The 13,200-nt window shown below is 43.7% G+C and overlaps 6 protein-coding genes across 6 annotated transcripts; 3 read left to right on the top strand and 3 right to left on the bottom strand.

The window, feature by feature from the left end:
- Nucleotides 1–221: 221 nt before the first annotated feature.
- C8R40DRAFT_1171705 (translation initiation factor eIF 4e-like domain-containing protein) lies at nt 222–1,425 on the bottom strand (the record flags this gene model as incomplete). The annotated part of the gene is made up of 4 exons (XM_046231748.1): nt 222–962; nt 1,019–1,204; nt 1,267–1,317; nt 1,375–1,425. The coding sequence occupies 4 exons, from the start codon at nt 1,423–1,425 to the stop codon at nt 222–224; spliced, it is 1,029 nt and encodes a 342-aa protein (XP_046085279.1).
- Nucleotides 1,426–2,078: 653 nt separating this feature from the next.
- On the top strand, nt 2,079–3,504 carry C8R40DRAFT_1109734 (P-loop containing nucleoside triphosphate hydrolase protein). The gene is made up of 7 exons (XM_046228307.1): nt 2,079–2,193; nt 2,245–2,271; nt 2,330–2,531; nt 2,593–2,976; nt 3,025–3,164; nt 3,218–3,370; nt 3,428–3,504. Exons 1-6 carry the CDS (start codon nt 2,112–2,114, stop codon nt 3,235–3,237), a joined length of 855 nt encoding a protein of 284 aa, XP_046085278.1. The 5' UTR covers nt 2,079–2,111; the 3' UTR covers nt 3,238–3,370; nt 3,428–3,504.
- Nucleotides 3,505–3,785: 281 nt separating this feature from the next.
- On the top strand, nt 3,786–4,460 carry C8R40DRAFT_1027802 (uncharacterized protein; the record flags this gene model as incomplete). The annotated part of the gene is made up of 1 exon (XM_046223107.1): nt 3,786–4,460. A coding segment is annotated over one exon (675 nt), but the record flags the coding sequence as incomplete, so codon positions are not given.
- An 837-nt stretch (nt 4,461–5,297) lies between these two features.
- On the bottom strand, nt 5,298–6,847 carry C8R40DRAFT_1109731 (translation initiation factor eIF 4e-like domain-containing protein). The gene is made up of 3 exons (XM_046228306.1): nt 6,650–6,847; nt 6,513–6,597; nt 5,298–6,412 (listed from the first exon to the last, which is right to left on the bottom strand). The coding sequence occupies exons 2-3, from the start codon at nt 6,579–6,581 to the stop codon at nt 5,738–5,740; spliced, it is 744 nt and encodes a 247-aa protein (XP_046085276.1). The 5' UTR covers nt 6,582–6,597; nt 6,650–6,847; the 3' UTR covers nt 5,298–5,737.
- Nucleotides 6,848–7,940: 1,093 nt separating this feature from the next.
- C8R40DRAFT_1048113 (Clavaminate synthase-like protein) lies at nt 7,941–9,300 on the top strand (the record flags this gene model as incomplete). Its single annotated transcript, XM_046224480.1, has 6 exons — nt 7,941–8,089; nt 8,149–8,271; nt 8,331–8,760; nt 8,822–8,910; nt 8,976–9,195; nt 9,250–9,300. The coding sequence occupies 6 exons, from the start codon at nt 7,941–7,943 to the stop codon at nt 9,298–9,300; spliced, it is 1,062 nt and encodes a 353-aa protein (XP_046085275.1).
- A 2,762-nt stretch (nt 9,301–12,062) lies between these two features.
- Nucleotides 12,063–13,199, bottom strand: C8R40DRAFT_1070332 (uncharacterized protein; the record flags this gene model as incomplete). The annotated part of the gene is made up of 6 exons (XM_046226216.1): nt 12,063–12,081; nt 12,150–12,299; nt 12,390–12,455; nt 12,478–12,590; nt 12,655–12,720; nt 13,026–13,199. 6 exons carry the CDS (start codon nt 13,197–13,199, stop codon nt 12,063–12,065), a joined length of 588 nt encoding a protein of 195 aa, XP_046085274.1.
- Nucleotide 13,200: the final 1 nt, after the last annotated feature.

The raw sequence follows: 13,200 nt of genomic DNA, 5'->3' as shown, positions 1-13,200 counted from the left end.
TGATACAAAGTATAATATCAAGCTCTGATTATGTGAAGTGAATACTGAAGATCATATTAAAAGTTATCTGATGGTAATAAGTAATGGGGAGCCTGGGATAGGATAAAGAATATGTCCATTGATATTATATAAATCATCCATCAGAACACAAAACACAGACAGAAAAGAAAAGTACAAATCTATCCCTGCATCCAAGTCCAATGACAAAAAACAATCCACACTTATTCAAACCACCTCGCAGGGGAGATACCCCACTTATTCCCTTTGTATATTCCCATATGTGAATATGCATCCATCTTGAACGGGATCTTCCTCTCCACACCAACGACCGTCCTCAAATCATCTCTTAGACTTCTCACTTCTTCCAGATCCGTAAAATCCTCTACATAGACACATATCACCCTACTGTTATTCATTTTCCCCACTTCCTCTTCTTGGTTCACGGAGACCTTTGCAAAGCCTCGTTGACGATACATACACACCATCTGTACAACATCTTGCCATAATGCATCCACTGTATTGACACTCGTGAAGATCAACCATTTGCCAGATAGTATGTTGTATTTTATTGCGAGGTTATCGAGTTTAGAAACGGTTAATATTGAGTGGCCATTGGTTTGGTGTACACTGGCGAGCGCGTCGAACGCAGCTTTGAGCTCTGGAATGCGAGGTAGAGAAGTAGACTCGAGCGAAGATAATCCACGGTTCACGGCAATCCATTTGGTGGTTGGGATGACAAAATTGTCAGGACCAGACTGGGATTGCAATTGGTTGTAATTCAGGCGAAAGGAAGGCCTACAGTACCGCGTAAATCTTTCCACGTTGGATAGACTAGCGGTATACTCGTTAAAGTACGCAGTTATCCAGTTGTTGGTGGTGGTCATGTACGGAACGTGCGAAGCAGGTGAGAAAATCGTTGGAAGGTATTTGACGTATGGCGTGGAGGAGGAGAACGAGGATGTCTGGAGCAAAGGGACGATTAGCGACGTTTTTGTCATAGGACAGAAGCGACACTCACCTGCGACTCATCGAACTGGAAATCTGACGATTGAGATTCCTCCATGAAGCTCTGACTACTCAAACTCGAGCTCTGACTACTTTGGCTTTGCTCGACATCGTCACAATCCCCTAACATAGGTTCTTCTCTATCTAATGTGATATTACTGTCCAGTTCATCTGGATCATCATCCAGATGTAGTTGTTCCTAATGTATAATAGTCCTTGTCTGCACGCCATATGATAGACAAAAAATCACGAAAAACATACAATTTGTCTAATCAAAGCGATTTCATCTGGATCATTCAGGCGTAGTCGTTCCTGATAGGATCAAATTGTTAGTGCGTGAAGTAGCTTGTGGCCATGGACAAAACTTACAACTTGTCTGACCAACGCGAGTGTCACATCGTCGATATCCATTGCATCCATGGTGAGAGTCGGTCTGCAGAATTTCAGCAACAAGAAAGATAACAAATTTTCGTTTGTTGTGCGTGTTCTGTGTATCGAGATGGAAAGTCAAAGTTAAGAGGAAGCCGTTAGTACCCTGACTCTCAGTTTCGAGTCTTATAAACTGTTCATCAACGTCCTCCAAGGACCTACTGTGCGCCCACACAAATTTTGTGGTGAGGGAATACAAAGAAATGCAACACCCGTCGCCTCATGCTATTATTCCGAAAGAACAAAAAAAAATAACAATACAAGCAACAACAATTGAATCTCTTCCCATTAACTTTGATGGTCGACGTTGAGCCCAACATCGCAACATTGTTATTACCGGATTTGATCAAGTATATTTCTACAGTCGTTGTTGCTTTTAGTCTTGAGTTTGATGCCCTTTAAAAGATGAACATGCCCTCGATATTAGTTCGAGTAATTTGTATCAATACCATTTCAAACAACCAAAAGCACTCCTTCTCAACATTGTTGACTATTTAAACCATTTCTCTTCCAACACTGTACCTAATATTCAATGATGAGATAAGAAGAACACACCTGTGATCAGCCTGCCCTTAACTCAACCTTTGTTGATATTTGTTGAATTACATATATGATGAAACGTGACAACATCACAGATCACATTCCTTTCATTCAACCACCACCTTCTTGGTTAAGAGATGGCAATGTTTCCTGGCGCCCACAATTTTGGAATATCCCATTCAAACTCCATTGTACGGGAAACTCACTATCATACAGAAGGTATGTATCCTTACGTGGAAGATTCAGGTGTACTTATTGTAATTTGTTTAGATATTCAGATGGAAATACAACCTCCAGGTATTTACGTATATTGTTCTCAATTGTCAATATTTCGGAAACTCACACTGCAGCTGAGGTTACATCAGGGGCATGACTAATTGCCCCAGATCTACACTGGCATTCACAGGCAGAAATGAGATTTCAGAATCCCTTGAAAAGTTCTTCCTCAAAACTACATTTCCAACAAAGCAAAAGGTCTTCTTGTTGTATGGCTTGGGAGGAGTAGGAAAAACTCAAACTGCTCTTGAGTTCAAGCAAAGATTATCCTTAAAGAAGAGGTAATGTGATCATATTCACAAGCTGCAAATGAATGTCTACTCAACATTGCTCACTGAGCAGACTTACTAAAATCTATTTTAGTAAGGCCAATACTGAGCAATCTATACAAGCCAGTTACTTTGTCATTGTTATTGACAATGGCATTGTGCAAGCTCAAGACTGGCATGCCGGAATTCACTGGCTGCATTCTAATGAGGAATCTTGGTTCATTATCATGGATAATGCTGATGATCCTAAAATCCATTTAGCAAAGTACTTGCCTTCTTGTGGTCATGGAAACATTATAATTACCTCTAGAAATCCTGATCTACAGGATGTAGCAGCACAGTCACTGGAGGTCCAGAATATGGTTCCAACTGAAGGAATTCAACTACTTTCAGAGAAAGCAGTTGGTGGTCCTTTGACTGCAGACCAAGAGAAGAAGGTTGCTCAGATTGCCAAAAAGTTGCATTAATTTCCCTTGGCTTTGGTACATGCTAGAGCATATATTAGGCAACGAAAACGTCTTTCAACCTATCTTGAAAGACTACAAAACCTGAGGAAACAAATATTGCAAAAGGAAATACCACAGTCTTCGGATGGATATCCTCTTTCCATTTATGCAACCTCGAAGCTTAGTTGGGATGAGCTCGGTGACCAAGCTAAAGCCTTGTTAAGTGTTTGTGCTCATCTCCACTATGAGAAGATTCCTCGCCTATTATTTGAGAGGGCAATGAAGAATATTGATATTGTATACCTGCCTCTTGGACCAAGCAAGGCTGTTTATGAAGATAAAATCATATTAGCAGAATTAGCCACATTAGAACACATATGGGATCCCAACCAATTTGATGAAATTGTAATAGAAGCAAATTCCTACTCATTGCTGCAAATCTCTGATGAGGGCCTTTATGAGATTCATCCACTAGTCCAACAGTGGCTCCAAGACATTTTTTACAAAGACAAAATTCAAGGAACTCAGGGGATCATAGCATCAACTCTCCAAAACATATCCTGGAAAGACGTTCATTTCAATCAACATATGGCATTCCATTGTTTTGCAATACAACAGTTTGAATGCGGTGGGTTATTGGATATTCTTGGACAGTATCATCAGGCTCTCAAATTATGGGAGCCCTGGCTTGAAACATTTGATAAGTTGTTGGGATCCAAACACAATGCAAGTCTAATGCACAGGGAACAAGTAGGAGGATGTTATATGAAAATTGGAAGGTATCAAGATGCAGTAGACATTGAACAACCTTTGCTGGAGCCTGGAAACCTCCAAAATAGTTTTGGGGAAAGAACATCCAAACACTTTGACCAGAATCCAAAATCTAGCAGTCACATTGAGGGAAATGGGCAAGCTCAATGAGACATTGTCCCTTCAGCAACCTCTGTATGAAACATCCAAAAGAGTTTTGGGGAAAGAACATCCGAACACTTTAATGAGGATCCAAAATCTAGCAGAAATATTTAGGCACTTGGGCAGGTTTAATGAGGCATTGGCCCTTGAGCAACCACTGCTTGAAACATCCAAAAGAGTTTTAGGGGAAGAACATCCAAACACTTTAGCCAAGATCCAAAATCTAGCAGTCATATTTTGGGAGATGGGCAGGTTTGATGAGACATTGTCCCTTGAGCAATCTCTGCTTCAAACCTCCAAAAGAGTTTTGGGGGAAGAACATCCAAGCACTATGACCACGATCCAGAACCTAGCAGTCACATTGATTGAGATGAGTAGATTCAATGAGGCATTGTCCCTTCAGCAGCCTCTACTTGAGAAATCCAAAAGTGTTCTAGGGGAAGAACATCCAAACACTTTGTCCAGGATCCAGAACTTAGCCGAGTTATTTAAAAGGATGGGCAGGTTGAATGAGGCATTATCTCTTGAACAACCTCTGCTTGAAACCTCCCGCAGAGTGTTGGGTCAGGAGCATCCACACACTTTGACCAGAAATACACAATCTAGCAATCACATTCCGAAACATGGGACAGCTGCATGGAGTATTGAATCCTCAACAACCTTTGTTGAATATGTCTAAAATGATTCTGAGAGAGGACCATCCACAAACTTTGGAAATGATACAGGCTCTAACAATGACATTGTGGCATTTGAAGAGGAAAGATGATGCTCTGGAGCTTGAGCAAACCCTGCCCGAAGGTCTTAGAATTTTCTGGGCAAAACAAATTCCAAGCCCTACACCACTGCCAACTTCCATTGCCAGTGATCTGCCGAAAGAACAAGATTGGGAAATTATTCCGATTGAATATGTTGAATGATTGTATACTTTGGGGGATCTCCCAAGAAATAGCAAAGCACCTTCAAGGTTTTTTTCCTCTCCAAGTCCATCTCAATTTATCAAATATTGAAGTTCCTCATTTCCTTTATGTTTACTTTTCTATACACTGTTTATTGTTTCTTTCAGTACTTGACCTAGTGTTTTGCAATTCACTCAGGTGTGCAGACACTCATATTATGAACTCTTGCCATCTTTTTGCTATTCCCTATGATGCTTCTTCTTTAAAACTCCCTGACAACCTTTGTTTTACTAACACAACCTCCTAGACATATGAAGTTCCGTTGCAACAGCTTTCCGTTCTTGATTTTGCACAATGTAGTCAAGAAATGCAGTGATTTTTTTTGACTTTTTTCCCTTTGTGTATGGAAAAGCATGTAGTGAATATGGTGAGGTTATCTGTAGAAAGAAAGCAATCTATCCTTTTGTCTTGTATTTTGTCGGATTATTTTTTTCAACTTTGATCCAAAAGAGACAGTAAGACACAGGGAGTGACATTCAAATTTCCGTTTGCTTAAACTCGATAAATGCTACAGATATGCTCATTGCCTGTTTACCTGTTGCTCGAGGTTATTGAAGGCTTGAGTCAAAGGTGGTGGGAAATGCCAGTATGGGGATCATCATGTGGGGATCATCATGTGGGGGAATGAGGAAGAAACAGAGATGTATTCTGTAAACAGATGAAGATGGGTTTAAGCTCTGTAAGGGAAGGATGCACATATGGAGCATAAACTAAACCCTGGTAAAGTTATATGTATAGATACAATAAGAAACAAAGAATAATACTAGGACATTGGGGTGAAAGCAGGGAATAGAAGGAACAACGCTTGAACAAAGATAGCATGAAGCCCATACACAGATGATCCAGCAGAAGACAAAGCAAAATGAAATTTCTGACAGCGGCAGGGCCAGGGCAGGGCCGATGCCTACTCTAACCATCTCGTTGGTGGAATCCCCCACTGATTATCTCTATATATCCCCATATGCGTATACGCATCCATCTTGAACGGGATCTTCTTCTTCACACCGACAACCGTTCTCAAATCCTCTCTCAACCCTCTCACCTCTTCGAAATCCGCAAAATTCTCCACATAGACACATATCACCCTATTATTCCTATCGTCTTCTTTCACTGAAACCTTTGCGATTCCTCTTTTCCGATACATGCATACCATTTGCACAACGTCTCGCCATAACGCATCAATAGTATCCCTGTTTGCGAAGATCATCCATTTACCGGATAAAACGTGGTATTGATACGCGAGTTCGTCGAGTGTCGAGACGGTTAATGTTAGGTGGCCGTTAATTCGGTGTCCGCTGGCGAGAGCATCAAACGCGGCTTTGAGTTCGGGAATACGAGGTGTTGAGGAGAGGGATGATGATGATCCACGATTTATTGCGATCCATTGGGTCGTCGGGAGAACAAAATTGACGGTGCTAGATTGGGATTGATTTTGACCATGGTTTAGGCTAAAATTGGGCCTCCAATACCGTGTAAATCCCTCCACGTTGGGTAGAGTAGCGGTAGACTCGTTGAAATGCGCTGTTATCCAGCCGTCAGTTGTGGTTATGTGGGGAGCAGGTGAAGAGGGAGAGAAGATCTGTGGGCGGCAGGGCGCAAACGAGGAGGTCCACAGCGACGAAAAGTTAGACATAACTTGACTGTTCACGAAACGACACTCACTGAATCCATAGACTTACTCTGTTCGACATCCCTGTGATTTTCCAACCTTGGCCTTTCTTCTCTTGTGGAGATATGATTTGCATCATTCAATCGTAGTCGCCCCTTGTACAACCGATTATTCGCGTGAGCTTTTGGAAAAGAAATTCGAACATACCAATTGTCTCATTAACGCAGGAGACATTTCGTCTATATCCATAGCTTCACCCATATCCATGGCGGGTGCTCAAAAGAGGTACGATAATGAAAAAGAAAATTTATAAGCGTTTCCGTTCTCGCTTTGCAGCTTGTCGTGTCGCGTCTCAGCAGGATGAAAGATTGAGTCAAGGAGCGAAAGCGTACCGATTGATCAATGATAAAATCAGATTGCCCAGACACGTGGCATCCTCTTTGTCCTTTCAGCTTTCACTGAGGAAACATAGAACAATATACAAATTCCAGTCTTGAGTAAAGGGCGCGCTGGAAGTGTGTGCTTTTCAAGACATACGTTCGATACATTCCGTTTTCAATCCGAAACATTCACTGATCTAGCTCGACCAAACAGATTAACCGCGAAGATTATACACCAATCGATACTTCCCCACCAAATTTGCTCGGAGCATAAGCTAGCTCTTAATTTGCCTCTCCCATCCTCACGCTGTATACAAGTCGCAAAAGTCAGCTCTAACGATGAACCTCACTTATTCTACTGGTCACCCACTGAGAGCGAAAAGGGTTGACTACATAGGTGGTCTCAGAACGTTAGTTTTACTCAATGTGTTCCCTTCATTCCACTTCTACATAATGTTCCGGGTATTCCCAATTCAAGCCGTATCCTCAACCCCCTGTTTTTCATGCCCCAGGACTTCTCCATACATTGACTCATTTCCGTTCATTCCTCAGCGCAACTTTGACCCTCTTACTCTCTCCTTTCATACCACGTCTCATCGTCAAATCTCCCCTTCTTTCCCTACCTTCTTCATTCATGGTCCCATTGTGGCTTTCCCTGGGCTGATATCCCAAATGATTCATTCTTCTGATATCACAGGACACCGAAGACCGAGCGTCTCTAAATCTAGCCCCGAACTCTCCATGCGGATCGGTTGATTCCTATTCCATTTCGACGTCTATATCATTGACCGCGTCGAGGGGTCTGGACCATTCATCCTCAGTATGAGTGGGATTCAAGGAAAAGGAAATAGACGATTTGCCAGTTGTCTCTCCGAGTATGGCTCGGAAATAACCTGGGGTAGCGTCCTATCCTGAAAAATCTTCCCATTCCTCACAAAACTCATTAAAACTCATTCTAGGCCTGTAATCGAGACCATGGACGAGTAAAAGAAGCGGGGTACATTAAGTGGTGTGTGGTGTTGATATTTGAGGAACATCTGTCCCGTTCTAAACCACCTCAGTGAATCTACAAAGCATTGCCTCGATATCCCTTAGGTTTCACCTGCAAAACGACAATCATGCCGGTCCCTGTTCAAAACCTTCCTGAATGGCCATCGGAAGTCGAAGCGCATCCTCTGCTCGTTATCGACTATCAACTACTGAAAGCAGGCGACAAAGACGAGATCAATAGATTATGGGAGGCCGGAACGACGTTGGGCTTCTGGTAGTAAGTAATTCCTCAATCCAAATCCACCGTTAGCTTGCTAAAGCGGGTCCGATCTGAAGCTTGAAAAATCACGGCGCCGAACAAGATTTCGTCGCGATGTGGGGTATGGGGGAGGAAGTCTTTAAGCTCCCACTTGAGGAAAAGATGAAGTACGAGCAGGGTGATGAAGGACTTTCCTTTGGGTGAGTAATTAACCTAATGGCGAGGATATCTAATGAATTTCACGCGGCGCGCGCGACAGGTACAAAGCAGTGGGTCATTACATCGTGGACGCCGTAGGCAACCCAGATCCCGTTGAGGGCGTCAACGTTGCCAAAGACGACGCACTATCTTACCCCAAAGTCTCCCGAAGAGAGTATCCATCTGTCATAAACGACCTCATGGACCCCGTCATCACGCCTTTCGTAGAGAAATGTGTCGGTATCAGCAATACCTTGATCGAAATCTTCAACGACAAGCTTGGATTACCAGAAGGTACTCTAGCCAAGTTCCATAAGCGGGAGGAGTTCAGCTCCAGCGAGACGAGGACTATCAAGGCCCCCGCGAACTTGACACCGGGTAAATTGGCTATCGGGGGTCATACAGATTTTGGGACTTTGACGCTTTTGGTGAATAATCTTGGAGGACTGCAAGTCCTTCCGCCTGGAACAACCGAGTGGCGGTATGCAAGGGTGAGCACATTTGACAACTGGGATGGATCTTCCTACTTATCTCGTGCAATCCTATACGTAGCCGCTTCCAGGACATATGATATGCAACGTCGGTGATGCTCTGACCATGTTCAGCGGCGGGTTGCTCAATTCAAATATCCATCGTGTCGTGTACGTACTTCTCTGAGGTATCTTCAAGCGCAACAGATGTTGATCTGTTTCCACCACAACGATAGACCTCCTCCAGGTTCACAATCTAAACATGATCGGTGGTCACAAGTTTACTTCACCAGGCCTGCGAACGACACACCTCTCTCCCCGTTGCTCGAGAGCTCTATCATATCTACAGCATTTAATAACCTTACTCCGGAGAGACAGCAGAGCCTCAGTCCAGGTGTTACTGCATACGAATGGTTTACTAGGCGGCAGAAGAATTATAGGACGAAGAATCATAAGGTAAGCTTGGCCTGAATAGTTGTATGACACTATCTCATATCAAACATCCATCAGGGAGCAGAGACATGGGCTGCAAATAGAGGAACAGAGCATGGCCGTGCATAAGCGAACTGAGAATTATCGTGTGGAGTTGTATTATTATCCAATTTATCCTTGGCTTCCCCTAGAACTGAACAAGCTGGTATTCACACTCATTCTTCCTTGAGCTTCAGAGACCAAAATCAGCTCTCATATATGTTATCAACCATTAATTTGGTTGATCGATCTATAAGATGGGGGATCATTCTCTTGCACATCTTGCACCCTCAGATTCTCGTTGTAAATTGACGGACGCCCTGTCGAGGTGTTCAGGTCCCTAGGATGAAATAACCCTTGGGAACTGTCTGCGAATATTGGCTCCTGAACATGATCAGTGGATGTGTGGTGAGTTTGGGACCGTGCTGTACGTTGGTTGGAATCATTAATCCCCGCCGTTCCTTGGATACTGGTGGAACTGACATCACCTTTTTTCCAGCGCATAATAATGAACATAGATATCATTCCAATCATTGTACCCATGATGCTTCCCGCAACACCCCCCGCCACAGAGGCTGTGCATGTATTCCTCCTGGTTAGGTTGGAGGAAAATGTCTCAATTGAGGGTGTTGAGGTATACACAACATAGTCAACCCAGAGCCCCTCAACGGAGCCAGATGTTGGAGGCAGTATCATAACCAGTGTGTGATTTCCAGGGTCCAGCGACGGTGAGCGGTAGAATGGAACTCGGTAATTATCCATCCCATTTGCTGAAAACGTGAAGACAGTATTAGGCAGATCATCCAGTTGATAGATAGATGTTGGAGATCCGTCATCGTGGTGCACACTTCCAAAAACCCCGACACCCACGCCTGAACACGATAGGAGTACGGAAGGTAAAAAATTGATATTTCAAAAGTGCGCACCATCGAATGTGAAAGTAACTGTGGAGGGCTGAGGATCATTGCGGCTTCCATGGGTTGTTCCTTCACATTCAAGCCCTGGTGTTCCTCCATTCACCCATCCAGTAGAATATATAAGACGTGGGTCAGTATCGTCCACCAAAACTTCAGAGGATAAGAGCGGTGGACAAGGGAACGAAGAGGCCATCTTTGAATCCCGGCTCAGTACTACTTAATTTAAACCTGGTGGACATAACTTTTGGACTCGTTCAGTACAAACTATGTCACACAAGGTTGAAATTAGTACAAACTTATGTCCACCAGGTTTGATTTTTGTCGATACTGGATTAAATTTTGATGCAGTACATTTGGTTCGGCCCAGAAAGAGGGGCTTGGATTCTCGCCTATGCTGTTGATTGTTGACAACAATATCTGCACGCTTTGCATACCGAGTGCAAGGCAAATGTTTGTGTTACCATTAATGCTATTGCGTACTCACAGGCTCAATATTCACCCACACTTGTAAGTGGGATAGATTCAACCACCAAAATCTGACGTGCTATAAGAAATGCAGAGGACGAGAGATTAAGGTTGGAAAAGCATATACCTCCAACCACGGCCCCATCCCTCAGGCCGTGCTTTCACAGGTAGCGACTTGCCATTCACTTCTATCTGTTTAGAACTTAGAGGCAAGGCTTGTGCAGCGGGAAGCTCTACAACAGCACTGAGCAGAGATCATAGGAAGGAAGGAATTTATTGCACGGCCGAAACCGACTTATTCGTTTTCTGTGTTCAACTCAGATAGGTATCGGAAGCTTGAAGGAAGGATGGTAGAACTATGTACTGAACAATCTGGCAAGATGTACCGTTCATTGCCATGGTTTTATACTTACAGAGAGTACAAATGGTAGTTGCCAGACCGAATTGTTATCTGGTACCAATTATACAATTTATCGCTTGACTATAAGATGGAAGGCTATCCTCCTGTATATGCTGCTCACTCAGATTATCATTCTGAATTAAGAAAAGCACTGTTAGAGTGTTCAAGTCCCTAGAATGTAATGATACTCCTCGGGAACTGTTGCCTGTGGATATCAGCCCCACACTGTGTTTAACATAGCCATCTGTTCTGTGGATGGTTGGGACCGTGCTGTAATATTGGTATTATTAATTATTGCAGCTGGGCAGATCATCAAGTTGACAGATAAACGCTAGAAACCCTTCTAGAGTGTTCACATTTCCGAAGACCTCAACACCCACTCCTTTACGGGAGAAGGATATATCAATTAAGAAAAATAAATATGTGTCGAAAATACGCACCGTTGAAGGTAAAAGAAACATTCGCAGGCAGAGAATAATTGTTACCGTGACTCGTTCCTTCATATTCAATCCCTGGTAGTCCTCCTGTCAGCCATCCAGGAGATGAAACGAGACGCAAGTCAGTATCATCCACCAAACTTCAGAGGATGATAGCGGCGAACAAGGGAATGTCATCTCCATCTGATCCTCAATATCTTTCTTCAAGCCAGGCTGAAATACGGTGTTGCTGAGGTTGCAACTCATTCCGAGTCGCGTTTACTTAGACACAAGGCTTGCTGCTTGCTTGGCGTAAAACTCTGAATCAGGTCGACAACGCAGATGATAGGAACCTGATTCCTGTGATTGAGACGGTGAGTTCCCAGCTAAAAGTTTCCACTGGCTGTTGCATGAGGAATGGGGGGATGGATCTTGAGCTGCATGTAAGTGTCCTGGGGGTGTCAAAGATCTGGAAAGAGGTATCGATTGCTCGTTGAGAGCGGAAGAAGATTTGGAGATTGAATTGAAAGAGACAACCGATTCTAACAAGTTTTAATTATGCGTCTAGCAGTGCTATGTACTGGAGCCCACGGGAGGAGTCATCTAATCAAGGAGGGATATCAAGGAGGGATCTTGTTCCCCTGCCAACCAACCTTATGGAGTAGCTTGTTGTCTAAATAACAACGAATCAGCAGGAACATCTGTGCGCAATCTAATACTACTCGCCAGCATAACACATACTGCGTCCATGATCCAACTTTCCACGAATGGTCTTTTCGGGAGTTCCGATACAACAACGTTGGGAGAATTGGGGTTTCCATCCCAAAATGTAGCGTAGGTCTTGGGCGTATGAGGTCCCTTACCCCTTCGATTTCATTCTTCGCGGCCGTTCTACATGAAGGGGAAAGTCATGCAAACTGAGAAATGCGAGAAAAGGCTGACTCTCACCCAGAAAGGCCTAATGTCTAAGTTACAACACACTGAATCAAGAATTGTGAAATTACATCGACGGATGGGGCTTGGTTGGGTTGGCTTGCGATCCGGATTCTGATGAGGCAGATCAGAGTACTTTAAAAGATCACCACTCCAATGTAACTTCCAGGCAGGAAGCATCAAATTCCCCAAGTCAAATCCAATCGGAGAGATCATATCGTTCAACTCCGGCGGCAAAGAAAGAAGTTTCTGTAAAAGAGGACGAGGAGGAACATCGCAAGTATCAGCATCGTGGAAGCGAGAACGAGCGCACTGAGCGCGGTGTAAACAATTCCTCTTCCCCGATAGTTGGGACTACGAGGATAGGAAGGAGTACACCCTATCAAAGATAGAAAAGAATCTGGAGACCAGTGAAAGTATTGACCTGGTGAGGGCGAGGGCCTGCAAAGACTGGTAAAAAAGTCAAAATGCAGCTAGTATGTAGTGTGTAGAGAAAGAAAAAAAATCTTAGCGCTAAACACGGCGTCTAACGACACACGAGACTCTAAGCTCAAGAACAGCTCACACATTGCACAATATCAGAAGGAACATGAAACGTGCACTGGACTGAATGGAATACGAAAGACAAGGAATGTGTTCCAAGGGTTGCTCTTCGCCAACGTTAACCACCACCAAATTCCCTACCTTCTGCCATCCTGCCCTGCCATTTTTCTGGGATATACACCGAAGATCAGGAGGCGACGAAAGCTTCTCGCTACCTCGACATGTGTATACATCAACCCAAATCACCTCATGACCTTCGAAACACGCAGAATACAGATAATCCTCGCCATACAGGTACCACTCTCGCGCGTTCATC

The sequence above is a fragment of the Lentinula edodes genome (genome assembly GCF_021015755.1).
Source record: "Lentinula edodes strain Le(Bin) 0899 ss11 chromosome Unknown C8R40scaffold_22, whole genome shotgun sequence".
Lineage (NCBI taxonomy): Eukaryota > Fungi > Basidiomycota > Agaricomycetes > Agaricales > Omphalotaceae > Lentinula > Lentinula edodes.
Note: the sequence above shows the minus strand (reverse complement) of the source record. Positions and strands in the feature narration are given on the sequence as shown.